The sequence below is a fragment of the Giraffa tippelskirchi genome, chromosome 10 (assembly GCF_054371585.1).
Source record: "Giraffa tippelskirchi isolate mGirTip1 chromosome 10, T2T-mGirTip1v1.2.pri, whole genome shotgun sequence".
Lineage (NCBI taxonomy): Eukaryota > Metazoa > Chordata > Mammalia > Artiodactyla > Giraffidae > Giraffa > Giraffa tippelskirchi.
This window is the reverse complement of record NC_137284.1, coordinates 29,050,326-29,075,394: the sequence shown is the minus strand read 5'-3', so window position 1 is coordinate 29,075,394 and position 25,069 is coordinate 29,050,326. Positions and strand designations below refer to the sequence as shown.

The 25,069-nt window shown below is 38.9% G+C and overlaps 1 protein-coding gene across 30 annotated transcripts in view; it reads left to right on the top strand.

Moving 5' to 3' along the window:
- Nucleotides 1–25,069, top strand: part of PAK1 (p21 (RAC1) activated kinase 1) — a 276,797-nt gene that overhangs the window by 216,380 nt on the left and 35,348 nt on the right. For 26 of the 30 annotated variants that reach the window (XR_014067789.1, XR_014067788.1, XM_081537524.1 and 23 more), the window contains 4 exons: nucleotides 4,879–4,995; nucleotides 7,933–8,107; nucleotides 10,412–10,475; nucleotides 21,475–21,523. Coding sequence is in view for 28 of the 30 variants with exons in the window: in XM_081537524.1 (XP_081393650.1) it covers nucleotides 4,879–4,995; nucleotides 7,933–8,107; nucleotides 10,412–10,475; nucleotides 21,475–21,523 (405 nt within the window). In the remaining 2 variants the exon portion in view is untranslated. The remainder of the gene's footprint in view (nucleotides 1–4,878; nucleotides 4,996–7,932; nucleotides 8,108–10,411; nucleotides 10,476–21,474; nucleotides 21,524–25,069) is intronic. The other 4 variants (XM_081537533.1, XM_081537531.1, XM_081537534.1 and 1 more) reach the window with 1 other exon arrangement.

The window sequence follows — 25,069 nt, the reverse complement described above, 5'->3', positions numbered from 1 at the left end:
CATGCTGCAGTCCATGGGGTTGCAAAGACTTGGACACGACTGAATGACTGAACTGATTAAAAAAATCAGTTAGGACTAATATCCTAGTAACTAATAGCTGTCATTCTGGGGTCTTCCTTCACTATTGTCTTTGAAATTTCTTTGCATTCTGTGTTGGAATTTCTATTTTACTTCTGCAATGCTTCCTCATTTTTAGTTTGCTTCCTAGTTTGGTGGATCCCATCTTCCAGTAGCTTTGAGAAAGTAGGTGGGAAGTAAATACTTAATATCTTTCAGGTCTCAAAATGGAGCACCTCTGTTCTGCCTCCCATTTGGTTGTGTATGGAATTCTTGGTTGAAAATAATTTTCCACCTGAATTTGGGAAGCATTGCAGTTTTGTCATCTAGTTTTCAGCATTAGCTATTCAATTTCAAAGCTATTTTATTCCTGCCTCTTTGTACCTGACCTGTTTTTTCTTTCTTTTTCACTTGGGAGGCTTGTGGCATTTTTTTGTCATCATCACCTTGAAATTTCATAATTTCATTTCTATATTCACCTATTTATTTCATGAGGAGCTTTGTGAACTCTTTCAACCTGGAAACTCAAGCTTTCAGTTTTAGGAAATTTGCCTGAGTTGTTGATGATTTCATCCCCTCTTTTCTTTGTTTTCTCTTTCTGGAACTCCTGTTTTTTTTTAAGACTTGTTAGACTAATTCTCTGATTTTTTAAAATACTTACTCTATTTTCCTTGCCTTAATTTTGCAGCATAGATATGTAGATTGGTTTTCAGATTTGCCTACCATCAACTTGAGATTTGGTCTTCTTAACAGTTACTGCTCATCTATTTGTCTTTGCCTCCTTTGCTAATCCTGCCTCCTTTCCTGTTTTCCCCAACCTTCTGGGTTTAATGGCTTTAACAGGCTATTATTTATTATAGTTCTAATGACATTTTTAAGAAATAGATGCCTATGTTTAATCTGCCATCTTTATCAGGCATTCCTGAGGAATTTTTACTTTTAACTCCTTCCATATCTGTATTATATTAAATGTAAGATAAGAATCTACTGGTTTTACATATAACTTAAAATTTTTACTTTTAAAAGGTAGCATTATTGACTTTTATTTATATACTGTAAAATTCATCCATACTAGTTGAATTGTACAATTCAATGATTGTATTAAATTTATATACTTGTGCAGCTGTCTCTACGATCTATTTTTGGAATATTCCCATCACCACAAAGAGTTCCCTAGTATTCTTGTACAGTTCATTCAAACTCCCATGCCCAACCCTAGGAAACCACCGATATTCTTTCTGTCTATATAAACTTACATTTTCCAGGCATTTTATGTAAATGGACTCATCGACCTTGTAATCTTTTGTGTCTAGCTTCTTTCACTTAGTATAATACCTGCGAGTTTCATCCATGTTCTAGCATGTATCAGGACATCATTCCTTTTTATAAAAGTCTGAATAATATTTTATTGTATTGATTATTCATCAGTTGATGGGCATTTGGCTTATTTCTTCTTTTTGATTAGTATAAATAATGCTCATACTAACATTCATGTACAAACTTTGGTGTGGATCTGTGTTTTCATTTCTATTTGGTATATATACCTAGGAGTAGAATTTCTGAGTCACATGGTGACTCTATGTTTAACCATTTGAGGAACTGCTAGACCGTGTGCTACAGTGTTTGCACCTTTTTACACTCCCACCAACATTAGGATGCTTCTAATTTCTACATATCTTCTCCCACATTTGTTATTGTCTGTCTTTTGATTATAGCCATCTTAGTGGATATGAAGTGGTATCTCATTGTGGTTTTGATTTGCATTTCCTAATAATGATGTTGAGTATTGGCTATGTGCTTATTGGCCATTGTTTATCTTCTTTGGAGAAATTTGTTATTGTGCTTATTGGCCATTTGTTTATCTTTGGAGAAATTTTTTGTCGTTGTTTATCTCTAATTTAATTCTACTGTGGTTAAATAAGACATTTTCTGTGTTTTCAGTCATTGAAAATTTATTGAGATATGTTTTATGGCCCAGCATATATTCTATCCTGAAGAATTATCCATAAGTGGTTAAAAGTAATGTGTGTTCTTCAGAGCTTGGCTGGAGTGTTTTGTATATGTCAGTTAGGTTGCATTGATTTATAGTGTTGTTAAAAATCTATATCCTTGCTCATTATTGAGATCTCCTTCAGGGCTGTGCAGAAACTTTAACTTTCTGCTTGTCCCTTTTGAAGCTTTTATGTACGTGCAGAGAGCCAGGCATGTATGACTAGTGTGGGACCTCTCTCTAATCTCTGCTGTATCTTTCAGCAGTCTTAGCCAGAATTCATTTGCTCTATCCAGGATTACAGCCTCAGGCTAGCAGCGGTTGACCCTCTCCTGCCGTCTCTGGGAGGTCACTTCCATGATGGCCCCGCTGGGCCTGGGTACTACTTACTCCTCCAAATGAAAGTGAGCCCTCTTGGACAACATAGTTGCAGCCTGCCTTCCCTGGAAGAAACCCTGCTCTAATGAAGCTAGGGTGGGATGGATGGGAGCAATCCTGGGCCAGAACACCAGAGATCCCTATGTTTTTACCCAAAGTTCAGTAGTTTTAAAATGCTAAGCACATCTCAGCAGTATATGTAGGCACCTGGAGGTTTCGGGAACATTCCAAGCATGTTCCCTTCTCAGAGTCTTTGTATCTCTTCCAGGAATATTCTTTTCCCAGAGGGTCTGATGGCTTGTTTTCTCATTTTATTCTGGCCATTAAAGAGGCCTTTCCATGACTACTTATATCTGAGGTAATAATTCCTTACTTTCAATCAATCTCGACTCTCACATGTTTCTTACTACTACCTGGCAATTTTGTGATGAATTTTAAATGTATCTTCTTCTAAAATGTAAGCCATAGAACCAGGCACTTTATCTGCGGTGAATCAATGGATGAGTTGGAGTCACTTTTTTAAAAAGAGGTTTGTGGTTATTAACCATAATGATAATTTATTTGGTTTCTTACATCTTTCTAACTGAGTGCTTTTATACCCACATCACTTCATTTCTTTCTCTATGTGGTCCTCTAAGGTGGGCAGAGAGCTTCTTGTCATCACTTCCATTTTATGGACTAGAACTTTGGCTTAAAGTGGGACAGCCTTGGCATAGGACACGGATAAGAAATAAAATTCTGGGAAAGAAGCCTCTATCTCTTGATTCTGGTAGTCGTTAATATTACCACCCAAAGCCATTGTGTGGAAAACAGAATGTGTTGCTAAGGAAGGTGATGAAATCCCCTCCTCCACAGTTTTAGGAAGCAACAAACATGGTGTTTATAGTCTACAATGCATAGCCCAAGGGCCCCCTGTGGATGGAGAGGCTGCTGAGTTAACTTTATTCTCATTATGGGTTCCTAGTCAAATTTTGTTGAGTGGAATGTTAGGGGGAAAACAAATTAGAGTGGAAAAGTATCAAAATATGTGCTTTGACAGGGAAAGAACCTCTATTGGATTTTAGAACTGAAAGTGACTTAAGGGCACCCCTCAGATTATACCAGTCACATCTCCACATTCCTCAAGTGATGAAACTTGAAGCCAAGAGGATGGACTCATTGCCTGTAGTCACTAAAACTAGTGGTTTACAAATGCCTGTCACTGGCAGTTTTTAAGTTATGTCCTGCACTGGAGATCCTGTTAGAATCTATAAGGATGCCAACTTTCCTTACTTAGTATGTCAAATGTGGTAAAGGCCACTCTTCCACACATAACTCTAGTATAATATTCAACTGAATAAGTTCCTTCACTTATCCCATGTTGTTCTGACATTCCTCTCTCCAGCGGCCTCAAATGGCAGCAGAAGGGGAATTGTCCGTCCGTCTGTCTCCTGCATCAGATGGTGAGCTACTTTTAGGACTTGGACCATCTTTTTCATCTTTGTACATTTATATCAAAAACATCCATCACAGTATCTTACTGAGCACAAAATAGATGGTCTGAAAATATCTGAAACTGTTGAATTATATTAGTATCTACTAAAAGATCTCTATTGCTTCTCTGGTCCTATACTGTGATCATTTAATCTCTATCAAAAATCTCATATTTTGGAGCTATTTTATCTCTTGAATATGTGTTGTAAACAGTAATGATATGATCTTTTTGCCTGGACTTGCCCTGAAACCTGCCAGTCTTGGCCCAGCTTTGTTATAGTTTGCATGGGAAAATCAAGTTTCTGAGATTATTGCAGATTCAATTAGTGGTGCTGGTAAGGGTCATTCCAAGACAGGGCAGAAGCTTAATGAAATAGGTAGCATCTGATCTGGGGAAAATCTCATTGCTTCTTGAGACAAGGGTCTCCTGATGTTCTGTATCTGCAGGTTGAGGTGAGGGTGCCTGATAGCATAAGGGATGCAGTATATTTTGGTAAAGAAGGAAAAGGAGAGGCAAAGACCTTTCAGAACTTCTATTTACCATATCAGAAAGGACTACAGAATTATAATGATAAACTTTATAAAATTCTGAACTTTTGATCCCTTTCCTACATGTTGTACATTATCCTCTCTTCAGCACAGAGAGTAAAATTCATAGAGAAGAAAGAAATATGAGCTTGTCTTCAGGGTTTGGTTTGGGGTAGGCAAGTAGAGAAGTTGTCAGTTGATTTCCCTGTCCACAATTAGGCTTTGGGTGGGAGAAGGAAGCCCTCCAGGGACTGAAGGGGGAATGGTAGCTAAAAGAAGAGAGGGGAGATGGTTGAGTTCCTGAGGCCGGCTACAAAGGTGGAGAGCTTGGAGGCTGGTATGTATTTCAGACAGAATGTCAGGAGAAGGTTTATTCTGGGAGATTGGTGACCCTGGTAGTTTAAGTTCCATGTTGGCTTAATCTAACGAATTTGGCTTTTTTCACTGTGCAGAATGTGAAGGCGGTATCTGAGACCCCTGCAGTGCCACCAGTTTCAGAAGATGAAGATGATGATGATGATGCTACCCCACCTCCAGTGATTGCTCCACGCCCAGAGCACACAAAATCTGTGAGTCTTTGTGATTTATTCGAGTTTGGAGGTGGGGAATAAGGGATGGGTGCCAAGGTCTAGAAGTTTAATACTCTGGTAGGGGTCCTTAGATTTTGGAGGTGGTGAAATAACCAAATTACTTTGATTGCAAGGTACTTTCTGTATGATTAAAGACAGGAAGTGGTGTATTTATTTATTGTTGGTTTGCAGATAGTCCCAAAGTGTCCTAAATAGTTGGTCTTTGTACCAACTTAGCCCTATTTTCTTTACAGACAGGAAGATATACAGAATTAATGTTACTTAGTGTAGAAGTAACATAAATTGTTCCAGTTTCCTAGGAAGCAACAAATTAGCCTGCTATAGATCTTTTCTTCTCTGTTAAATGATCAGTGTTCAGGCTCTTAAGACATTATTGATGATACTGAAAGACTCAAGAGAATTTGTAAAAACATTAGTGCTATTAATATCCTGGACATCAAGAGTGCATTTTGATGCTGGATATTGGCAGTGATTTTTATTTAACTTCCTTTGAGGTTCTTGCATTTCATAATAGCCATGGTCCCTTTGCCCTCACTTTGCATAATCTGCGTTTTACATGATTTAGCATCACTGAGCACTGGTCTATCATTAGATGATACTCTACTAGTGTTTCTTTGTTTGGACTTTTTCTTATGACAAAAACTTCAGAATGAAAGAATGATTTAGGACTTAAACTTTGTGGTAATACAAAAAAGATTGTCTCTGAACTAGAGAATTCATGGAAGTATTCAAGCAGATATTGGTTGACTGAGTATGGGAGATGCTGTGGAGGCAATTCAAGGGGATTAGATGACCTTTTAGAATTATAATTTATAAGCAGAATCTGTGGAATCACTGCTTCTGTAGGTTACAAAGTCACTTTAAGGAAAATGAGCTTCAGAATCAGAGAATTGTCCAGAGATGTCACATTGGAAAGGTTTTTTTGATTTGCAAGCATGTTCATTTAAAAAATTTTTCCCATTAAACCATGAATTCCTTAGAAGTAGAGGAAATATATATGTGTGTCTGTGTATGTGTATGTATATGTAGAGGATATATATGTGTGTGTATATATATACACACACACACACACAACACACATATATATGTGTGTGTTTGCAGTGCTTAACATAGTTCTTGAAAGGTTTTAGAAAGGCAGTATTGAATGAACTGATAAATTTGATCTTCATAGCATTCCTCTCTAAAAAGATACTGTTAATTCCTAATTTATAGAAGAAGTTGAGATTTGGAGAGGTAAATTGATCTATCCAAAGTCTCTAAGCAAAATAGCCAGAACTGAAAGCAGGTAATTGACCTCAGGTCCATGTTATATTCCAGCATAGCACAGTGGCCTTTTTTATATGAGCAGACCTGTGTTGGGAGCCAGAAAAAGAGAATGTTAGAAAGGGAAAAGGCAGGGTTCTTCCCCTCAAGGAGCCATGTCAGAACTAAATGAGGAGGACAAGGCATGAAATTCATGTTTACGTGCCAGGGATATAGTTTGTCTGCATATACAAGAATAGAAAATAAATCACTATGCTGGAGTAGTCAGTAAAGAACCAATAGTGTCTGATCTCAATGTTTCAACTTATTGTTATTTCCACTAGCAATAAGTTAGTGGAAAGTTCTCTTCCATTTCTGCCTATTATAACCATGTCCATCCTTCAAGATCTGGCTGAAGAACCCCATTTATTTGTTCAGTGATTCATGAAACTTTTACCTGAATGCTTACTTTTGAAGCACAGTGATGAACGACACAGATTCTCTGTCTTCATAGAGCTTTTAGACTAACCCAAAAATTGTTGTGATGTTTTTATGAAAAAAGTGATAAATGCCTTGAAGCATCTCTTGGGGACGGGCGGTAGAACATGTGATCACTTCTTCTGAACCTCACTAGTATATAGATTGTTCTTTTTTTCTGATATTTGTCCTTTTCTGCCTTGGAGTTAGGACTTTCTCCAAGACTTCCTCCACAGAAATAGTGGATGAGGCAGCATTTTGTACAGCAAAGCAAAGAACAGATTCTCAGTAAATGCTTATTAAGTAAATGAATGAATAGGCAGTATAATAATATTAGCCGAAATTTGAAAGCTTAATGTCTCCTGAATGTGATGCTGCTTATTTCACACATTAATTAGTTTATTTATGGTTTATTAGCAACTCTATAGGATAAGTATCACTAACATCACTGTTTTACAAACAAGGAAACTAAAGCATACAAAAGTTAAGTAATCTGCCCAAAGTCATACAAATGGTAAGAATTAAATTTGGAATTTAAGTCCGGGCAGGCAGGTTCCAGAGTCTGTAATCTAAATAACTCTATCCTATGGCCTCTTAAAGAAGAACAATTGCAGTTTTTTCTCTGTGAGCACTCAGAATTTAAAGAGGGAGTAACTCAAATGAAGGAGAAGGAAATGGAGAAGGAAATGGCAACCCACCGCGGTATTCTTGCCTGGATAATCCCAGGGATGGCGGAGCCTGGTGGGCTGCCGTCTATGGGGTCGCACAGAGTCGGACACGACTGAAGCGACTTAGCAGACTTAGCAGCAACTCACATGAAGGTAATGTTCAGTGTTGTATTAGCAGTGAAAAGTACTGTAGGAATATAGGATATTGATTTCAGCTTGGGAAAGAGCAGAATTTTACAGATGAAAGAGATTCCCATCTAATGATAGGATGTCCTTTAAACTCTTTATAGTGAGAGTTGTGTAGCTTATATTGATTATCTTAAGTGCTCAGACTCTGACTAACCCTTGTTGTAAAAAGTGAGAGCAAGGAAGATCATTCCATTCTCACGGCCTGGGCATAGAGGAAGGGTATCATAGATTTTGACCTAGGAGAAGAGATGAGTTTACTGAGATTTGTTCTTCTTTGGATGTTCTAACACATAAATCTAAGAGAGGCTGGCCTCACCAAATGTTTGCACCAACAATGCAGGTATACACACGGTCTGTGATTGAACCACTTCCTATTACTCCAACTCGGGATGTGGCTACATCTCCCATTTCACCTACTGAGAATAATACCACTCCACCTGATGCTCTGACCCGGAATACTGAGAAGCAGAAGAAGAAGCCTAAGATGTCTGATGAGGAGATCTTGGAGAAATTACGTAAGCACTTTGTAGGTTTTTTAATTTCCCTCTGGTATGTGACTGGTTGAGCACAAAGAGAATTCTATTGCTATAAAGATCTAGGTTCTATACTAGGTGTATGTCAGTGGTGGCTGTGCTTTATATCTTGCCAGACTGTGCCTCTTCTCGCCTGTCCCTACACCCACCTCCTCTGTCTCACCAGCCCTGATTAGATGCTACGTTAGGATGGTAATGTGATGAGAGAGTGTGTGAATCATACTGGGAGGCTGGGAATCACTTACCACAGGCATGGCTTATGGAGATGACAAATAGCTTTTACTTAAAATATAATCTGAAAGGTTGTGTTGAGAAAGACTGAGGCCTTGTCTAAACCTGGTGAGGAAGAGTGCTATGTTGATCATTGATGTTTCTGTTGGCAGAAGACTGGTCTGCCATTTGGTTGTAGGGAAAGAAGGAAGGGAAACTAACATTTTGTAAGCCTGCAGTATGTACCAAATGAACATTTATTCCTCATTTTAGCCCTGTGAAGACAGACATTATAATCCTTATTTTTTGCAGTTAAGTTATTTGAGGCTAGAGATGCTAAATACCCTGCAAAAATTCATGCAGCCAAAAACCGACAGATCTGGGATTAACATGCAGTTTGTGCTCCTGTAATCAGAGCATGCTATTTCTTGCAGTCAGGTGGGAACTCCTATTTTGCTTTCTTTAGTGATGAGAAATATTAGGGCAGCTTGTTTCTCTTTTTCAGTAATCTGCAGGAGAATTCATATGAGAAGAAAGGAATGGGTTGGCCTGTAGGCTTGAAAAAATCATCTGACAAGGCTTTTGATTTATTCTTTGAACTTATCAGCTTCTAAAGAGGATTTGATGTGACTGATCTGGCGAAGTCTGCCCACTGGCATTGCTTTCTAAAGCTGAGGATTCTGGTTCCTCAGCTCAGTGGCTTTTGATTTCATCCTGATAATTCTTATTTGACTTTTAAAAAAATTTTCACTCTTTCCAAAGTTGCGCTTGTCCAGTGTTAGTTGCTCAGTCATGTCCAACTTTTTGCAATCCCATGGACTGCAGCCCAGCAGGCTCTTCTGTCCATGAAATTCTCCAGGAAAGAGTATGGAGTGAGTAGCCATTCCCTTCTCCATGGGATCTTCCTGCTCCCAGGATGGGACCTGAGTCTTCTACATTGCAAGTAGATTTCTTTACTGCCTGAGCCACCAGGGAAGCCTCACCCTTACCCAGAGCCTTTATGAAATGATGAAATAAGAAAAGCCACTTACCATGGCATCTATTTACTCCTGTATGTATTCTTTTTCTCTGAATCAGATTTTCTTTTTAGAAACAGTAATACTTAGAACATAGGACTATGCAAAAACAGATTGGCCTGAGAGTTAAGGACCCTTGGGTTGAAGCCCTAGCACAGTCATTAACTTGGGTCTTGGGCAATTTTCTACTGTTCCCTGGCCCTCCTTTTTCTCGTCTTTTAAATAGGAATGTTAATACCTGTCTCATTTGTAAATCAAATGAGATAATGTATTTGAAAAGTATCAAATCCTAGTAATTGATATTATTGGAAGGCACTTTGGACTGAGAGACCAAACCCAAACTCCCAATCTTAACTCTGACACCAGTTTGCTGTGTGATCTTGAGGGGAAGTATCTTCCCTTTGGTGGGGCTCAGTTTCACCATCTCCAGAACACTTTTTTTTTTGAAACTGTGAACTCTCTCATACCCCTGTGTTTTTGCACTTGAAATACTTTCTGTTGTAACCCCTTTTTGACTTTCTCTCCCTGGCAAATTCCTCCTAACCCTGTAAAAATTAGTGCAGATTCATTTCCCTTCTGACACCTTTCTGGTCTATATTTTTGCTTCTTTCTCTATCACAGCAATTATTATATTATTATATGTTCATGGAACTTTATACATGATGTCTGTTTCCTGTATGATATTATAGCTTCTTGAGAGCAGAGACTGTCTTAACTGGGTCTCATCTGTCTCTTCATTTGTTGCACTCAACCTAGGGCTTAGTGCATAGTAAGTGAGCATATTAAAATGAGTAAGTGTTTATTGAATTGATGAATTGAAAAATGAATGAATAACTTTTAGGAGATTAGAAGTGGATTAGAGTACTATTAATAAAAGTGGTAAGGAGGTGAAACTTTTGGTTGAAACTTAAGAGGGAAAGCTAAGTGCCTGCTTAGTGTGGTTTTGGGGTATTGGAGATAGTTCTTTAATCTTTGCTGGCTCAGAGTTGGGGGAACATGGGGCTTGTTTTGTATAGTTGATCTGGGGAAAACTGATTTATGTTCTCTGTTTCTTTCAAAGGGAGCATAGTGAGTGTGGGTGATCCTAAGAAGAAATACACACGGTTTGAGAAGATTGGACAAGGGTTAGTAGGCGCCTTTTGTTTCCCTAGAAAAGTGATTTAAAATTATGTGTGCTGATATATATGATTTTGCTTTTGTTTTGCCTCTTATAAACCTTTTTCTTCATTCTCCACCTCACCCCGCACCCATCTGAAGGTGTTTTATTAGGCTGATCTCAGGTTTCCAGAATTATGTTTTAATATGTGAGATGTGCCATTAGCTGACATTGTTGCTAAAAATACCCTTGCACTGAGAGTGCAAAACCCATTTATTTTCTTAGCACAAAAACCTCTTCCCAAATTATAGCTCTACTTTTCCATATTAACCTTGTTTACCTGGTGCTGAGACTTACCAGCACTAATATGAAATGGAGACAGAACTTACAGACTCTTCTGCTAGTATAATGGGACCTGTTTTTCTAGTGGATGACAGAAATCATATCTCTTACTCTCTGGTTCCTTTTCGGCATCTTGTATTCTGACCTCAATGTACTGATTCAGCAAATCTTAGCTGAATCTCTGTTAGTTACTAGGTGCCATGAGTACAGCTATGAATCGGACTGTGTCTGCTTTCAGAGAGACCTTCAAATCTACAGAAGGAGATAGACAGTCAAACAAAAAATTATAATATACTGTGATAAGTCTTAAAAGTGTTTTTGAGCAAGAGAAGCCAGATATAAAAGAGCAAATACTGTGTGATTTTTTTATATGGAATTAAAGAACAGGCAGAACTAATACATGCTAATGTAAGTCAGAATAATGGTTGTGTCTGGGAGGATTAGGAAGTAGCATGAGGGAACCTTAAGGGGTTAATGGTGAACATGTAGGTGTGTACATATTGAAAAACCATCTAATTGTATATTTGAGATTTGTGCAGATTAGTTTAGGTAAGTTATGCCTGTATATAAAAAAGAAAAAGAATGAGATTTCTATAGAGATACCCAATTAGCTAAAATTAAAAAGAAACTGAAAAAAGTATCTGGCTTGTAGAAAGCTCTCAGTGTTACATGAATGAAAGCATTGTTGTTAATGAAGTCATTGAAGTTTTCTGTTTTTTCTTTCTTTTTAAATTTTTGATGCCTCAGGGCATCAAAGATTGTGGCACCATAGTTGTGGCACATGGGATCTTCCTTGCAGCATGTGGGATTTTTAGGTGTGGTATGGTGGCTTCTCTCTAGTTGTGCAGTCTCCATAGTGTGTGGGCTGTGTAGTTGTGGTGCATGGGCTTTGTAGTTTTCAGCACATGGGCTGGCTAGTTGAGGCATGTGGGCTTAATTACCCTGCGACATGTGGGATCTCAATTCCCCAGCCAGGGATCGAACCCGAATCCCCTGCATTGGAGGGAGGATTCTTAACCACTGGAATGTGAGGGAATTGCTCAGTTTCTTATGTATCTAAGAACTTCTGAAATAAGATAAAGTAATGCATAGTATACTGATGTTGTATTTGTACAGTATTCTATAGCTTACACCTATTATTGTTCAATTTAATCCTCAAAATAGCCCTGGACTTGAGTGGATCTCCTTTTTCCCTGGTCCAGTGCTTCTGCTATTAGACATGCTTTTGTGAGTCTGACCTAGTATAAGATAGTTAACACATTGAGAAGATGTTATTTTCCTTGCCTCTGAGTAATCTGGGATGGTATTTTCTTTAGCTAATTACATTGAGATACTAAGAATGTAGAAGAAAGGTACACAGACAAATGTGGATAAGTCAGGTCCTATCTCTGGAAATCAGTTTCTTCATTTAAGGGAGAGGGATTGTGGATTCAGGGTCTTTCACCTCCCAAACTGCTGATTATATATTTTATATATATGCATATGCAGATGTATGTGGCCCATAAATAGGCACTATCTACAAAAGTTTTGTCCTTGCTTACTTGACAGGTCTGTTAGTGCTAAGAGAGGAATGCCGTACTTATTAAGCACCTTTGCTGATGTTTCCACATTCCATTATTTTAAAACTATACATGGAATACTTCCCTGGTGGTCCAGTTAACACTTGGCCTTCCAATGGAGGGGTACAGGTTCGATACTGCACCTCTGGTTGCAGTTGGGGAGCTAAGATCCCACATTCCTCAGGGCCAAAAAACAAAACAAAACAGAAACAATATTGTAACAAATTCAATAAAGACTTTAAAAATAGTCCACCTAGAAAAATCTTAGAAGAAACAAGATGGCAGAGTAGGTGAACATAGAGTACATCTCTCTCCATGGATACGTCAGGAATACACCTTCAGACACAGAAGTGCATGCAGAATACCAGCTGAGAGTGGACAGGAGTACCTGGCCAGTGGAAGGAATATATAGAACCATGCAAAACTCGGTAGGACTAAGCAACTAGGGGGAAAAACAGGAGTGTTAGTAGGACTGGACCCTCGGCCAGTGGGGGAACTGAAGCAGGGGTCCAATCCCCACATCGGGGCAATTGTCTGAGCCAGAGGAGAAACATTTAAGGCTGAGAGTGAAACAGCTGATCTGTGGCAGCCTAAATGAAATGAGAATCAGACAATCCTTGCTGCAGCCATACATACCCTGGACAGGGATGCAGGTCCTCTGGAAGGCACAGTGGCTGGGAGTTGGAGTTTAGGGATTGTGGAGCAATCCCAGGGCGAGGGCTACTGTTGACTACAGACAGACAGATGGAGGGGATGTGAGGGAGGAGTTTGTGGTGGGAAATGCTGGTGGAGGAAAGCCAGGCAGCCATGGAAGCAAGGTGATACTGCTGAGTCGCACGTAGAGGGTAGAGTCATCACCATAGCCTCTCTCTCTACACATGTCAACATCAGCCGCTGAACAATAGAAAGGCTGGCCCATCAAATGCCTGACACACTGAATTATAGGGTAGAACCCCACCCAGCGTGCGCTTTTAAGTGCCTGATGCACTGGTCTACAGAGTAGGACCCCAGGCAAGGGAGCCTTCTAACTGCCTGAATGAGAAAGACTGACCAAAGAGGCCTTCTGATCGCCAGCTACACGAGGCTCCAAAAAAGACTCTGATAGGGCCATAACTCCTGCGGCAGAGGCAGCCCGTGTCCCTGCACACTTGGCACCGCCAGGGTCCCCGCAAACCAAGCAACTGTGTCACCTCCATGGTCAGCTCTCACTGGGGCAGAGCTGCCACAGGGAAAAAAGGCTTGCATCTACACACACAGGATCGCTTTGGTAGTGTTTGCCTCTTTGCGACCCTGTAATCTGTGGCCTGCCAGGCTTCTCTGTCAGGGAGGGGGGTTCTACAGGCAAGAATATTGGAGCATATTGGCCAATACTGGTTGCCATACCTTTCTAGAGCACTATTATTTCCTGCTGCCCTAGCCTCCAACTCCCCGGAGTACTTGGTGCTGCCAGGACTCCTACAACCCAAGCAGCTCACCACCTCCACACGTGGCCCTCACAGGGGCAAATCCAAGTCCTCTAGAGCAGCCTCAGGAACAAACCCCTGTGGATGACCCACATGCAGAGGTGGAAATAAAGCCACAATTGAAACCCAGGGGCAATGTGGCTAAGGAAGAAGACCCCAAACCTTCCCACCAGCTGTTCAAGCTGCAGATTAAATCCACATGGTCAACTAGGCAGACTCTGTGTCTATGGAATATATAAAAGGACACTGAGAGCTCCCACAAAAGAAAATGCACTAGCTCTGATAGCTGTGGACATCGGAGGCAAGAACACACAGGAGTAGGACCAGATTAGAATGTGAGCTGCCCCCACAGCAGGTACAGAGATAAGTACAGTGTTGGAGGGCATCCTAAGGAGGTGAGGTGGACTGTGACTCCCAGTGAGAGAAAGGACTCGGACAGCGGTGATTCAAGAGAAACATTTATTATTCTTATCTTTTGACTTGTTCAGTAGATTCTTTTGGATTTTTTTTTCTTTTTCCCCCTCTCTGTTGTTGTCAATTTTATTGGCACTATGAAATCTAATTAAGCTTTTGAGCTTCTTTTTTTTTTCCCCTCAGTGCCATTTTTTTTCTTTTTTCTTTTCTTTTCTCTTTTTTTTAATTTTAATTTTTAAAAAATATTATTTTTCTACATTTATTTCTTTATTTGCTTTTCCTACTGTTCTTTTCCCCTTGCAGTTAATCTTTAATGTATATAAATCTTCTTTATCAACCTGTATTTAACTTTGCATATCTATTTTTTCCTTTCTTTCCTTTCCTCTCAATATAATTGTTAGTTTTATTTTCATTGCTTTATTCCCCAATTGGCACCTTGCTTTAGTTTTGCTTTCCAGTTTGTACTTTAGTTAGTTTTGTTCTGGTAGATGTAATTTTGGGTTTCCTTTGTTTGCTGGGTTAATCTATTGTACTTTATTTTTGTTGGGACTGTTTTGATTTTGGTTATGGGTGTATATGTATATGTATATATTCAGTCACACTTTTTTTTTATCCTTAAATTTTTATTGGACTATAGGTGATTTACAATGTTGTAATTACAGTGTTCTACTGTACAGCACAGTGAATCAGTTATACATATATTCACTCTTTTTTTTATGTTTCTTTTTTTTTAATTGAAGGATAATTGCTTTACAGAATTTTGTGGTTTTCTGTCATACATCACCAAGAATCAGCCATAGGTGTATCCATGTCCCCTCCCTCCCAGACCTCCCTCCCATGTCCCTCCCCACCCCACCCTTCAGCCTGTCACAGAACTCCTGTTTGAGTTCCCTGAGTCATACAGCAAATTCCCATTGGCTATCTGTTTTACACATGGTATTGTAAATTTTTATATTACTCTCTCCATACATCTCCCCTTCTCCCTTCTCTCCTCCCACCTTGTCCATAGGTCTGTTCTCTATATCTGTTTCTCCATTGCCACCCTGAAAATCATTCATCAGTGTCATCTCTTCAGATTCTATATATATGTGTCAGTATATGATATTTATATTTCTCTTTCTGACTTACTTCACTATATAATGGGCTGTAGTTTTGTCCACCTCAGAACAGATTCAAATGTGTTCCTTTTTATGGCTGAGTAGTATTCCATTGTATATATGTACCACAACTTCTTTGTCCTTTCATCTGTCAATGGACATCTAGGTTGCTTCCATGTTCTAGCTATTGTAAATAGAGCTGCAGTGAACATTGGGGTACATGTGTCTTTTTCAGTTTTGATTTCCTCAGGGTATATGCCTAGAAGTGGGATTGCTGGGTCATATGGTGGTTTTATTCCTAGCTTTTTAAGGAGTCTCCATGCCATCTTCCATAGTGGCTGTATCAGTTTACATTCCCACCAGCAATGCAAGAGTGTTCCCTTTTCTCCACACCCTCTCCAAGCATTTATTATTTGTAGACTTTTTGATGATGGTCATTTTGACAGTCACACTTTTTATTGCTGTTATAAACCTCTGCTTCTGTATTGGATTTTTGCAGTTCTGTGGAAGTTTCCTTTTTTTTTCTTCTTCTTCTGATTTTTTTTCTTCTTTTCTCTTTTTTATAATTTTAATTTTTTTAAACCTATTATATTTTTTCTATGTTTTACTTTTCCCCTTGCAGTTAATCTTTAATGTATATAAATGTTCTTCATCTATCTCTATTTAACTTTGCATATCTATTATTTTTTTTTTCTTTCCTTTTCTCTCAACATATTTGTTATTTTTGTTTTCATTGCTTTATTCCCCACTTGGCACCTTGCTTTAGTTTTATTTTCCAGCTTGCACTTTAGTTTCGTTCTTAACTGGTAAATATAATTTTTGATTTCCTTTGTTTGCTGGGTCAATCTACTGGACTTTATTTTTGTTAGACTGTTTTGACTTTGCTCCTGGGTATATATGTATATGTGTATATTCCATTATTTTAATTATTATTTATCTGATTTTGTAACTGCCATTTGTCTGGGGTTCATCTTTGATTTCTCATATTCGGATATTTGTTTTAATCTCACTTAATGCTGTAACAGACCACTTGTAGAATCTTCGTTCCTGACCAGAGATCAAGCCCTGAGCCTTTGGAGTGGGAGCACTGACTCCAAGACCCTAGACCAGAGAACTAACCCTAGGGAGTATCAAATAGTGAGAACTCACACAAAGGAAACCACTTGAATACAAGACCTGGCATCACCCAACCACCAGTAGCACCCTGTGCAGGATGCCTCATCTAAACAACAAACAAAACAAAAGTACAAACCCAGTCATCAGTAGACAGGATTACCACCTCACTCAGCCTTGCCCATCAGAGGAAAAACAAACAAACAAACAAAAAACTCAGCACAAATCTCACCCTATACAAAGCTTACACAAACCACTGAACCAACCTTAGGAGGACAGAAACCAAAAGGAAGAAAGAATTCAGCCGTGAAGCCTGGGAAAAGGAGATCTCAAACACAATAAGTTAAAAAAAAAAATAATGAAAAGGCAGAGAAATACTACACAAATGAAGGAACAAACTAGAAACACAGAAGTCCAAGTAAATGAAGAGGAAATAGGCAAACTACCTGAAAAAGAATTCAGAATAATACTAGTTTTAAAGATGATCAAAAACCTTGAAAACAAAATGGAGAAAATGCAAGAATCAATTAACAAAGATCTAGAAGAATTAAAGAATAAGCATACAGAGACAAACAAAACAATTACTGAAATGAAAAATTCTCTAGAATGAATCACTAGCAGAATATCTGAAGCAGAACAAATCAGTAAACTGGAAGATAAAATGGTGGAAATAACTTCTGAAGAGCAGAATACAGTAAAAAGAATGAAAAGAACTGAGGATAGTCTCAGAGACGTCTGGGATCATATCAAATGCACCAACATTCAAATTATAGGGGTCCCAGAAGAAGAAGAGAAAAAGAAAGGGTATGAGAAAATTTTTGAAGAGATTATAGTTGAAAATTTCCCCAACATGGAAAAGGAAGTCATAGTCAATCAAGTCCAAGAGGCACAAAGAGTCCCATACAGGATAAACTCAAGGAGAAACATACCAAGACGCATATTAATCAAACTAACAAAGACTAAACACAAAGAAAGACTATTAAAAGCAGCAAGGGAGAAGCAACAGGTAACATACAAAGGAAACCCCATGTGCTTAACAGCTGATCTTTCAGCAGAAATTCTGCAGACCAGAAGGGAATGCTGCTGCCGCTGCTAAGTTGCTTCAATTGTGTCCGACTCTGTGCAATCCCATAGATGGCAGCCCACCAGGCTCCTCTGTCCCCGAGATTCTCCAGGCAAGAATACTGGAGTGGGGTGCCATTGCCTTCTCCAATGCGTGAAAGTGAAAAGTGAAAGTGAAGTTGCTCAGTCGTGTCTGACTCTTTGCGACCCCGTGGGCTGCAGCCTACCAGGCTCCTCTGTCCATGGGATTCTCCAGGAGAGGGTTGCCATTTCCTTCTCCAGAAGGAAATGGCAGGATATATTTAAAGTACTGAAAGGGAAAAATCTACAACCAAGATCGCTGTACCTGGCAATAATCTCACTCAAAATTGATGGAGAAATAAAAAGCTTTTCAGACAAGCAAAAGTTAAAGAGAATTCAATACACCAAACCAGCTTTACAATGCATGTTAAAGGGACTTATATAGTCAAAAAATACAAGAGAAGAAAAAAGAGCTATAAAATCAACCCCAAACTATTAAGAAAATGTCAATAGGAACATATATATCAATAATTACTTTAAATTTAAATGGATCAAATGCTCCAACCAAAAGACACGGACTGGCTGAATGGATAAAAAAACAAGACCCATATATGTGCTGTCTACAAGAAACCCACTTCAGAGTTAAAGACGCATATAGACTGAGAGTGAAAGGATGGAAAAATATATTCCATACAAATGGGAAACAAAAGAAAGCTGGAGTAGCAATCCTCATATCAGACAAAATAGACCTTAAAATAAAGAATATTACAAGAGATAAGGAAGGACACTACATAATGATCGAGGGATTAATCCAAGAGGAAGATATAACAATTGTAAATATCTATGCACCCAGCATAGCAGCACCTCAATACATAAGACAAACACTAAAAGACATAAAAGGAGAAATTGACAGTAACACAATAATAGTAGGAGACTTTAACATCCCACTCACACCAATGGACAGATCATCAAAACAGAAAATTAATAAGGAAACACATGTCTTAAATGATACATTAGATGAGATGTATCTTATTGATATCTTCAGGATATTCCATCCAAATGCAGAAGAATACACCTTCTTCTCAAGTGCACACAGAACATTCTCCAGGATAGAACTGTACACAGGAAATTATAAGACACTAATGAAAGAAATCAAAGACGACATAAACAGATGGAGAGATATTCCATGTTCCTGGGTAGGAAGAATCAAAATTGTGAAAATGACTATACTTCCAAATGCAATCTACAGATTCAGTGCAATCCCTATCAAATTACCAATGGCATTTTTCACAGAACTAGAACAAATAATTTCACAATTCATTTGGAAACATGAAAGACCCTAAATAGCCAAAGCCATCTTGAGAAAGAAAAATGGAGCTGGAGGAATCAACCTTCCTGACTTCAGATTATACTACAAAGCTACAGTCATCAAGACAGTATGGTACTGGCACAAAAACAGAAATATAGACCAATGGAACAAGATAGAAAGCCCAGAAATAAACCCATGCACCTATGGGTACCTTATTTTTGACAGAGGAGGCAAGAATATACAATGGGGCAAAGACAGCCTCTTCAATAAATGGTGCTGGGAAAACTGGACAGCTACATGTAAAAGAATGAAATTAGAGCACTTCCTAACACTGTACAAAAAGATAAACTCAAAATGGATTAAAGACCTAAATGTAAGACCAGAAACTATAAAACTGTTAGAGGAAAACATGGGCAGAACACTCAGTGACATAAATCTAAGCAAGATCCTCTATGACCTACTTCCTAGAGTAATGGAAATGAAAACAAAAGTAAACACGTGGGATCTGATTAAACTTAAAAGCTTCTGCATAGCAAAGGAAACTATAAGCGAGGTGAAAAGACAACCTTCAGAATGGAAGAAAATAATAGCAAATGAAACAAGTGACAAAGGATTAATTTCCAAAATATACAAGCCACTCATACAACTCAATGCCAGAAAAGCAAACAACCCAATCAAAAAGTGGGAAAAAGACCTAAACAGACATTTCTCCAAATAAGACACACAGATGGCTAACAACACATAAAAAGATGCTCAATGTTGCTCATTATTAGAGAAATGGAAATCAAAACCACAATGAGATACCACGTCACACCGGTCAGAATGGCCATCATCAAAAAGTCTACAAACAATAAGTGCTGGAGAGAGTGTGGAGAAAAGGTAATGCTCTTGCACTGTTGGTGGGATTGTAAATTGATACAGCCACTATGGAAGATGGTATGGAGATTCCTTAAAAAAATAGGAATAAAACTACCATATGACCCAGCAATCCCACTCCTAGGCATATACCCTGAGGAAAATAAAGTTGAAAGAGACACATGTATCCCATTGTTCATTGCAGCACTATTTACAATAGCTAGAACAGGATAGCAACCTAGATGTCCATCGACAGATGAATGGATAAAGAAGTTGTGGTACGTATACACAATGGAATACTACTCAGCCATAAGAAGGAACACACTTGAGTCAGTTCTGATGAGGTGGATGAACCTAGAACCTATTATACAGAGTGAAGTAAGTCAGAAAGAGAAAGGCAAATATCATATTCTAACAGATACATATGGAATCTAGGAGAATGGTACTGAAGAACTTATTTAAAGGGCAGCAGTGGAGAAACAAACATAGAGAATAGACTTATGGACATGGGGAGAGGGGAGGAGAGGGTGAGATGTATGGAAAGAGTAACATGGAAACTTACGTTACCATATGTAAAATAGATAGCCAATGGGAATTTGCTGTATGGCTCAGGAAACTCAAACAGGGGCTCTGTATCAAGCTAGAGGGGTGGGATGGGTGGGGAGGGAGTTGGAAGGGAGATTCAAAAGGGAGGGAATAAATGTATACCTATGGCTGATTAATGTTGAGCTTTGACAGAAAACAACAAAATTCTGTAAAGCAATTACCCTTCAATTAATAAAAAAATCTTAAAAAAAACTATACATATCACATATATATGATAAATTGGTACTATTATAATTTTTGCTTGTTTTTTTTCCCTATAAGAGTGAAGAGTTTTGTTTGTTTGACTTGGAATTCATGTGTCTAATTATATGTCTATTGGAGGTAGAAACAATTAAGTACTACCAGTGGGCCTGAGTAGCTTTCAGAGCCTCTATAATCATGGAGAAGCAGTCTGAAAATGTTCAATCCTGTGATGCCTGGGCATTTTGCCCTGTAAGAATGCTACATCTGGTGGGATAAGGGGGGATGGGGACAGGAATATAGACATCAATTTTATGACAGAAGATGGCTAGAGGCAGGATGATTAGTAATGAGGAAGTAACTGCTAATGTAGAGAATCCAGTCCTTACTTGATTGTCCATATCTTTGATCTCAACTTCCTGACATGTAGCTACAATAAAATCCTAACCAAAGAGTTGTAGTTTGGAAGCTGATGACCATAATTTCTGGCTTCCAGGCAAACTTAGAAGTGACTTTTCTCCCTGAATTGACATGACTTCTCTGGGAAGCGTAATCACAGGACTTGGCAAGAATACATTTTTGCAGTACATGGAATTTTAATTTTCTTTCAATCGCATCATGTAAATCTGATACATTGTCATGTAAGGTTACAAATATTGTTGCATACCACTCACAGATATACAGAGTTCATGGTTATAGGCATAAAGTGAGATTTTTAGTCATTTAGAATGGACATGTTCGCTTTCCTAGCATTATTCCAGTATTACTCTGCTTTCTTCCTCCATCCCTACTTTCTTCCCTTACTTTGTGAAGACCACTCGAGCCTATATTCTCTTTGCTGCTACATATTGCTTTTCATGAGAGTGGAAGAGACAATGGGGAGGATCATTTTTTGGTACTATTTTTATTAACACTTGCATTGCCAGATTGTGTGTAGAGAGCTTCATTTGACAAATGTCACTTCATCTAACACCTGTTTTTTTTTTTCTTTCCCACACCTGTTCAGTGCTTCAGGCACTGTGTACACTGCAATGGATGTAGCCACAGGACAGGAGGTAAGTATCCATCACCAACTACTACTCCTTCAGTTTTACTGTTTCTTACTCTTTTTTTTGTTAAGTTTTAGCCCTTCTTAGCTCAACAGGAACTTGTCTAGTTTCTTATTATTGTAGAGTAGAAGTCTTTCAACATGCTGAAACTTACAGATTTTGGAAAGTTACTGTGGCTGAAATGTGGAGAAGAGATTGGAAGAGATAAGAGTGGAGTAGGTGACTCAGCAGGTTATTGGGTAATTCCATGTGAGAGATGATGTCTGGACTAAGGTGGTAGCACATTATAAATGGGGAAAAGTGATGTATTTGAGAGGTACTTAAGTAGATTTGACAGAATTTGGTGAATGTGAGGATGACTCACAAGTGAGTGATGTTTGTGTGTGTTCTCAGTTGTGTCCACTCTTTGTGGCCCCATGGAATATAGCCCACCAGGTTACTCTGTCCATGGAATTTTTCGGTCAAGAATACTGGAATGGGTTGGCATTTCCTTCTCTTGGTGTGTTCCCTACCCAAAGACCAAACCTGCATCTCTTGTGTTTCCTATGTTGGCAGGTGGATTCTTTACCACTAGCACCACCTGGGAAGCCCAAGTGAGTGATAAGAGGAAGTATGGATTTGAAGAAGTTAGATACTGCCTGAGAGACCTTGTGAAACTGCCTGGTGGACAGTTATTTTTACAAATTTGGTGCTTAGGAGAGAAATCTGATACAGAAGAGATTTAAAACCTTGTCTCTTGTCTCTAATCTAGTGCGTCTTCCATTACTCTGTGCGTAGGATTCCGGTAGACATTGAAGTTCTCATTTGGAGGCACCTCTTTGTCTCACGTTTCATAAGCTGGGAAATCTAATCTAATCTAATCTTATTGCTAAGGCCTGATGACCCAAGATCTTATCTTCAGCAGAAGGAAGCAAGGAAGGGAATCTAGAATGCTTGAAGTTTCTTCGCATTGTACTCTTTGGTTGCAGAGCAGGAATGTTGGCAGGTGGGTTTGGATGGGAGTTACCTGGGAAAGGTCTTAGTTCAAAGACTAATGGGGCTCAGAACTTAAGAGGCACCTCTTGTTCCAATGAAAATAGAGTTGGGCTCCTCTGAGGGAGGCTACTAGGACCTGCTTGTATATGTTTGGTGATTGAAACCCCATGATGTACTAGAGAAGTCACATAACTCACTGTGCTCTTGTCAGGCTTTTACAAGTGTCTCAGGCAAATGTTGAGGCTCCATTGAGGGTAAGTCAACTTCAAAAAAATTATGTTGAAAGATTTATTAATTGTTCTTTGATGTGAGAACCAGATAATCTAGATGTTAAATTATGTTGAAAGATTTATTAATTGTTCTTTGATGTGAGAACCAGATAACCTAGATGTTTACCTTTAGTGGATAGTGAAAGTTGCTCAATTGTGTCCGACACTTTGCGACCCCATGGACTATACAGTCCATGGAATTCTCCAGGCCAGAATACTGGAGTTGGGTAGTCTTTCCCTTCTCCAGGGGATCTTCCCAACCCAGGGATCAAAACCAGGTCTCCCGCATTGCAGGCAGCTTCTTTACCAGCTGAGCCACAAGGCTTTACTTACTTATAAAAGCTTGGAAAAATTGTTTGACCTCTGGAGCTTGAATTTTATTTCTTTATAAAATATGCATGATAACATACACCTCACAAGACTTTTAAATGAGTTGAGTGAAGCAATGCATATGAAAAATGCATCATAAACTAAGAATTACATATATATTAACTTTTATCTGCACATATTTATTTCACACAGTGTTTACTGATCATTTGCTTTATACTACACTTATGCTAAGAACTATGAAAGATTCAGACATTAAAAACATATATATATATATATATATATATATATATATATATAAGTGTAAGAAACCATACTTTCTGTTGTGTACATATAAAACTCTTATAGTGCTGACAGAAACCTGTGTTGAAATAATGGTAAGGAAGGAAGGAAGGATGGTATCATTTTGCTGATTTTAAATATGCTATATTGGAGGCAAAGATAGAAAAGAGGAGGTTATACCAATACTAAAAAGAACCCTACACTGTAGGCAATATTATTTCCTTTTTACTAATGAGGAATTTGATGCTTGGAGTTAAAGTAACTTTTGTGGGGTTGTGCTGCCAGCAGTTAGCAAGGACTGAGTTAGAATCTTTTGATTCTAAAATCTTAACTTGTGTTTTCTAGACTGCTAGGCTGCAGCAAGGTTTGGCACCATGGACCCTTGTCATATTTCTGACCTCTGGAGCCTCACAGCCCTTGATGGGAGGCAGGCTGGTGCTGGCTTTTTCCTGGAAGGCCTGGAGCTGCATGTGTGAGAAGCTGGCCATGGGAAACAAACTTGATGTCATGTGCTTGCTTTGTGGTTACAAAACTATGAATGGAAGCAAGTCCATTAGGGCGGCTAATGCAGTGTAACCAGGAAGGCCTCATTTTCTCCCCCCAGGGAGTATAAATCTTTAGTGGAGCTGGCGGGATGCTCTGCCTTTGTGAGTGACTGCATATTGGAAGTTACCCGATGGGAAAGGAGAGCTATTGTCTGTCACATATAGGAAGATTAGCATGTTAGTGCTGGAAGTCTTCTAGTTATAGATCCAACAGTTAATTTTCAAGCCTATTTTTAGAGGGAATGTGTAATAGAGAAAATAAACTGGAAGATGCTTTGAGTCATACAAGCCTGAAGGCATTGATTATGACCTTGGGCAACTTCCTTGTAAGTCTTAGTCTTTATTTTCTTATCTGAAAATGCAGAGGATGATTTTCACTTGACAGGGTTGTTAAGTATTATAGAGATGATGTCAGTTGAGCACCTAACACTGTGTGGTGGGAGAGTGGTTGGTTTTTGCTGTCATTCCTGCTGATAATGTTGTCATTCTTGCTGTTCTGTGCCAAGTACTCATCAAATGCAGTTATGACAGTGATTAGCATTTTCACTGTTGTATTACTGTATTATTTACACTTCTTATGTATGAGTAACACGATGGCCACTATTTCTTTTAGTTTCCAAAAGAATCCTATGAGGAGGGAAATCAGGGTGGGGATTATTATCCTTAGTATTGATAAAGAGATAGAGGCTCAGGGAGCTTGTGATTGGTCAAGGCTAGTCAGTGACAGAATCAGCCCCAGAGCTTAGGCCCTCAGAGTTCAAGTCCAGCTCTTTTTCTGTTATGGGAGTGCTGTCTGTTGGCTTGAGTTAAGAAGGATCTGATCAGGTGAAGGGCGTTTAGCCTAGCCCATGTTTAGTCAGTAGCTGTTGGAAAGGACTGTCCCCTCCTCTGTCATCCATGGCCTGCCTCTCTTCTCCCTTGCTGCTGCCAGCAGTGACCTCCGTGAAGTTCACAAGCACTGTCCCATCCTCTAGGATGGCCTTAGGAACTGCACAGGGTCCAGATCTTAATGTGTGTTATAAGGGCTTACAGTCTTAATGTGATGGGCCTTCAGATCAATGTTTTCCTCTTCAGGTGTTAGAAAAAGCAATCATCAGGTGTTACAGAACACTGTAGCCAGACCAGAAGCCTTCCCTGATAGGAGACCCTACTCC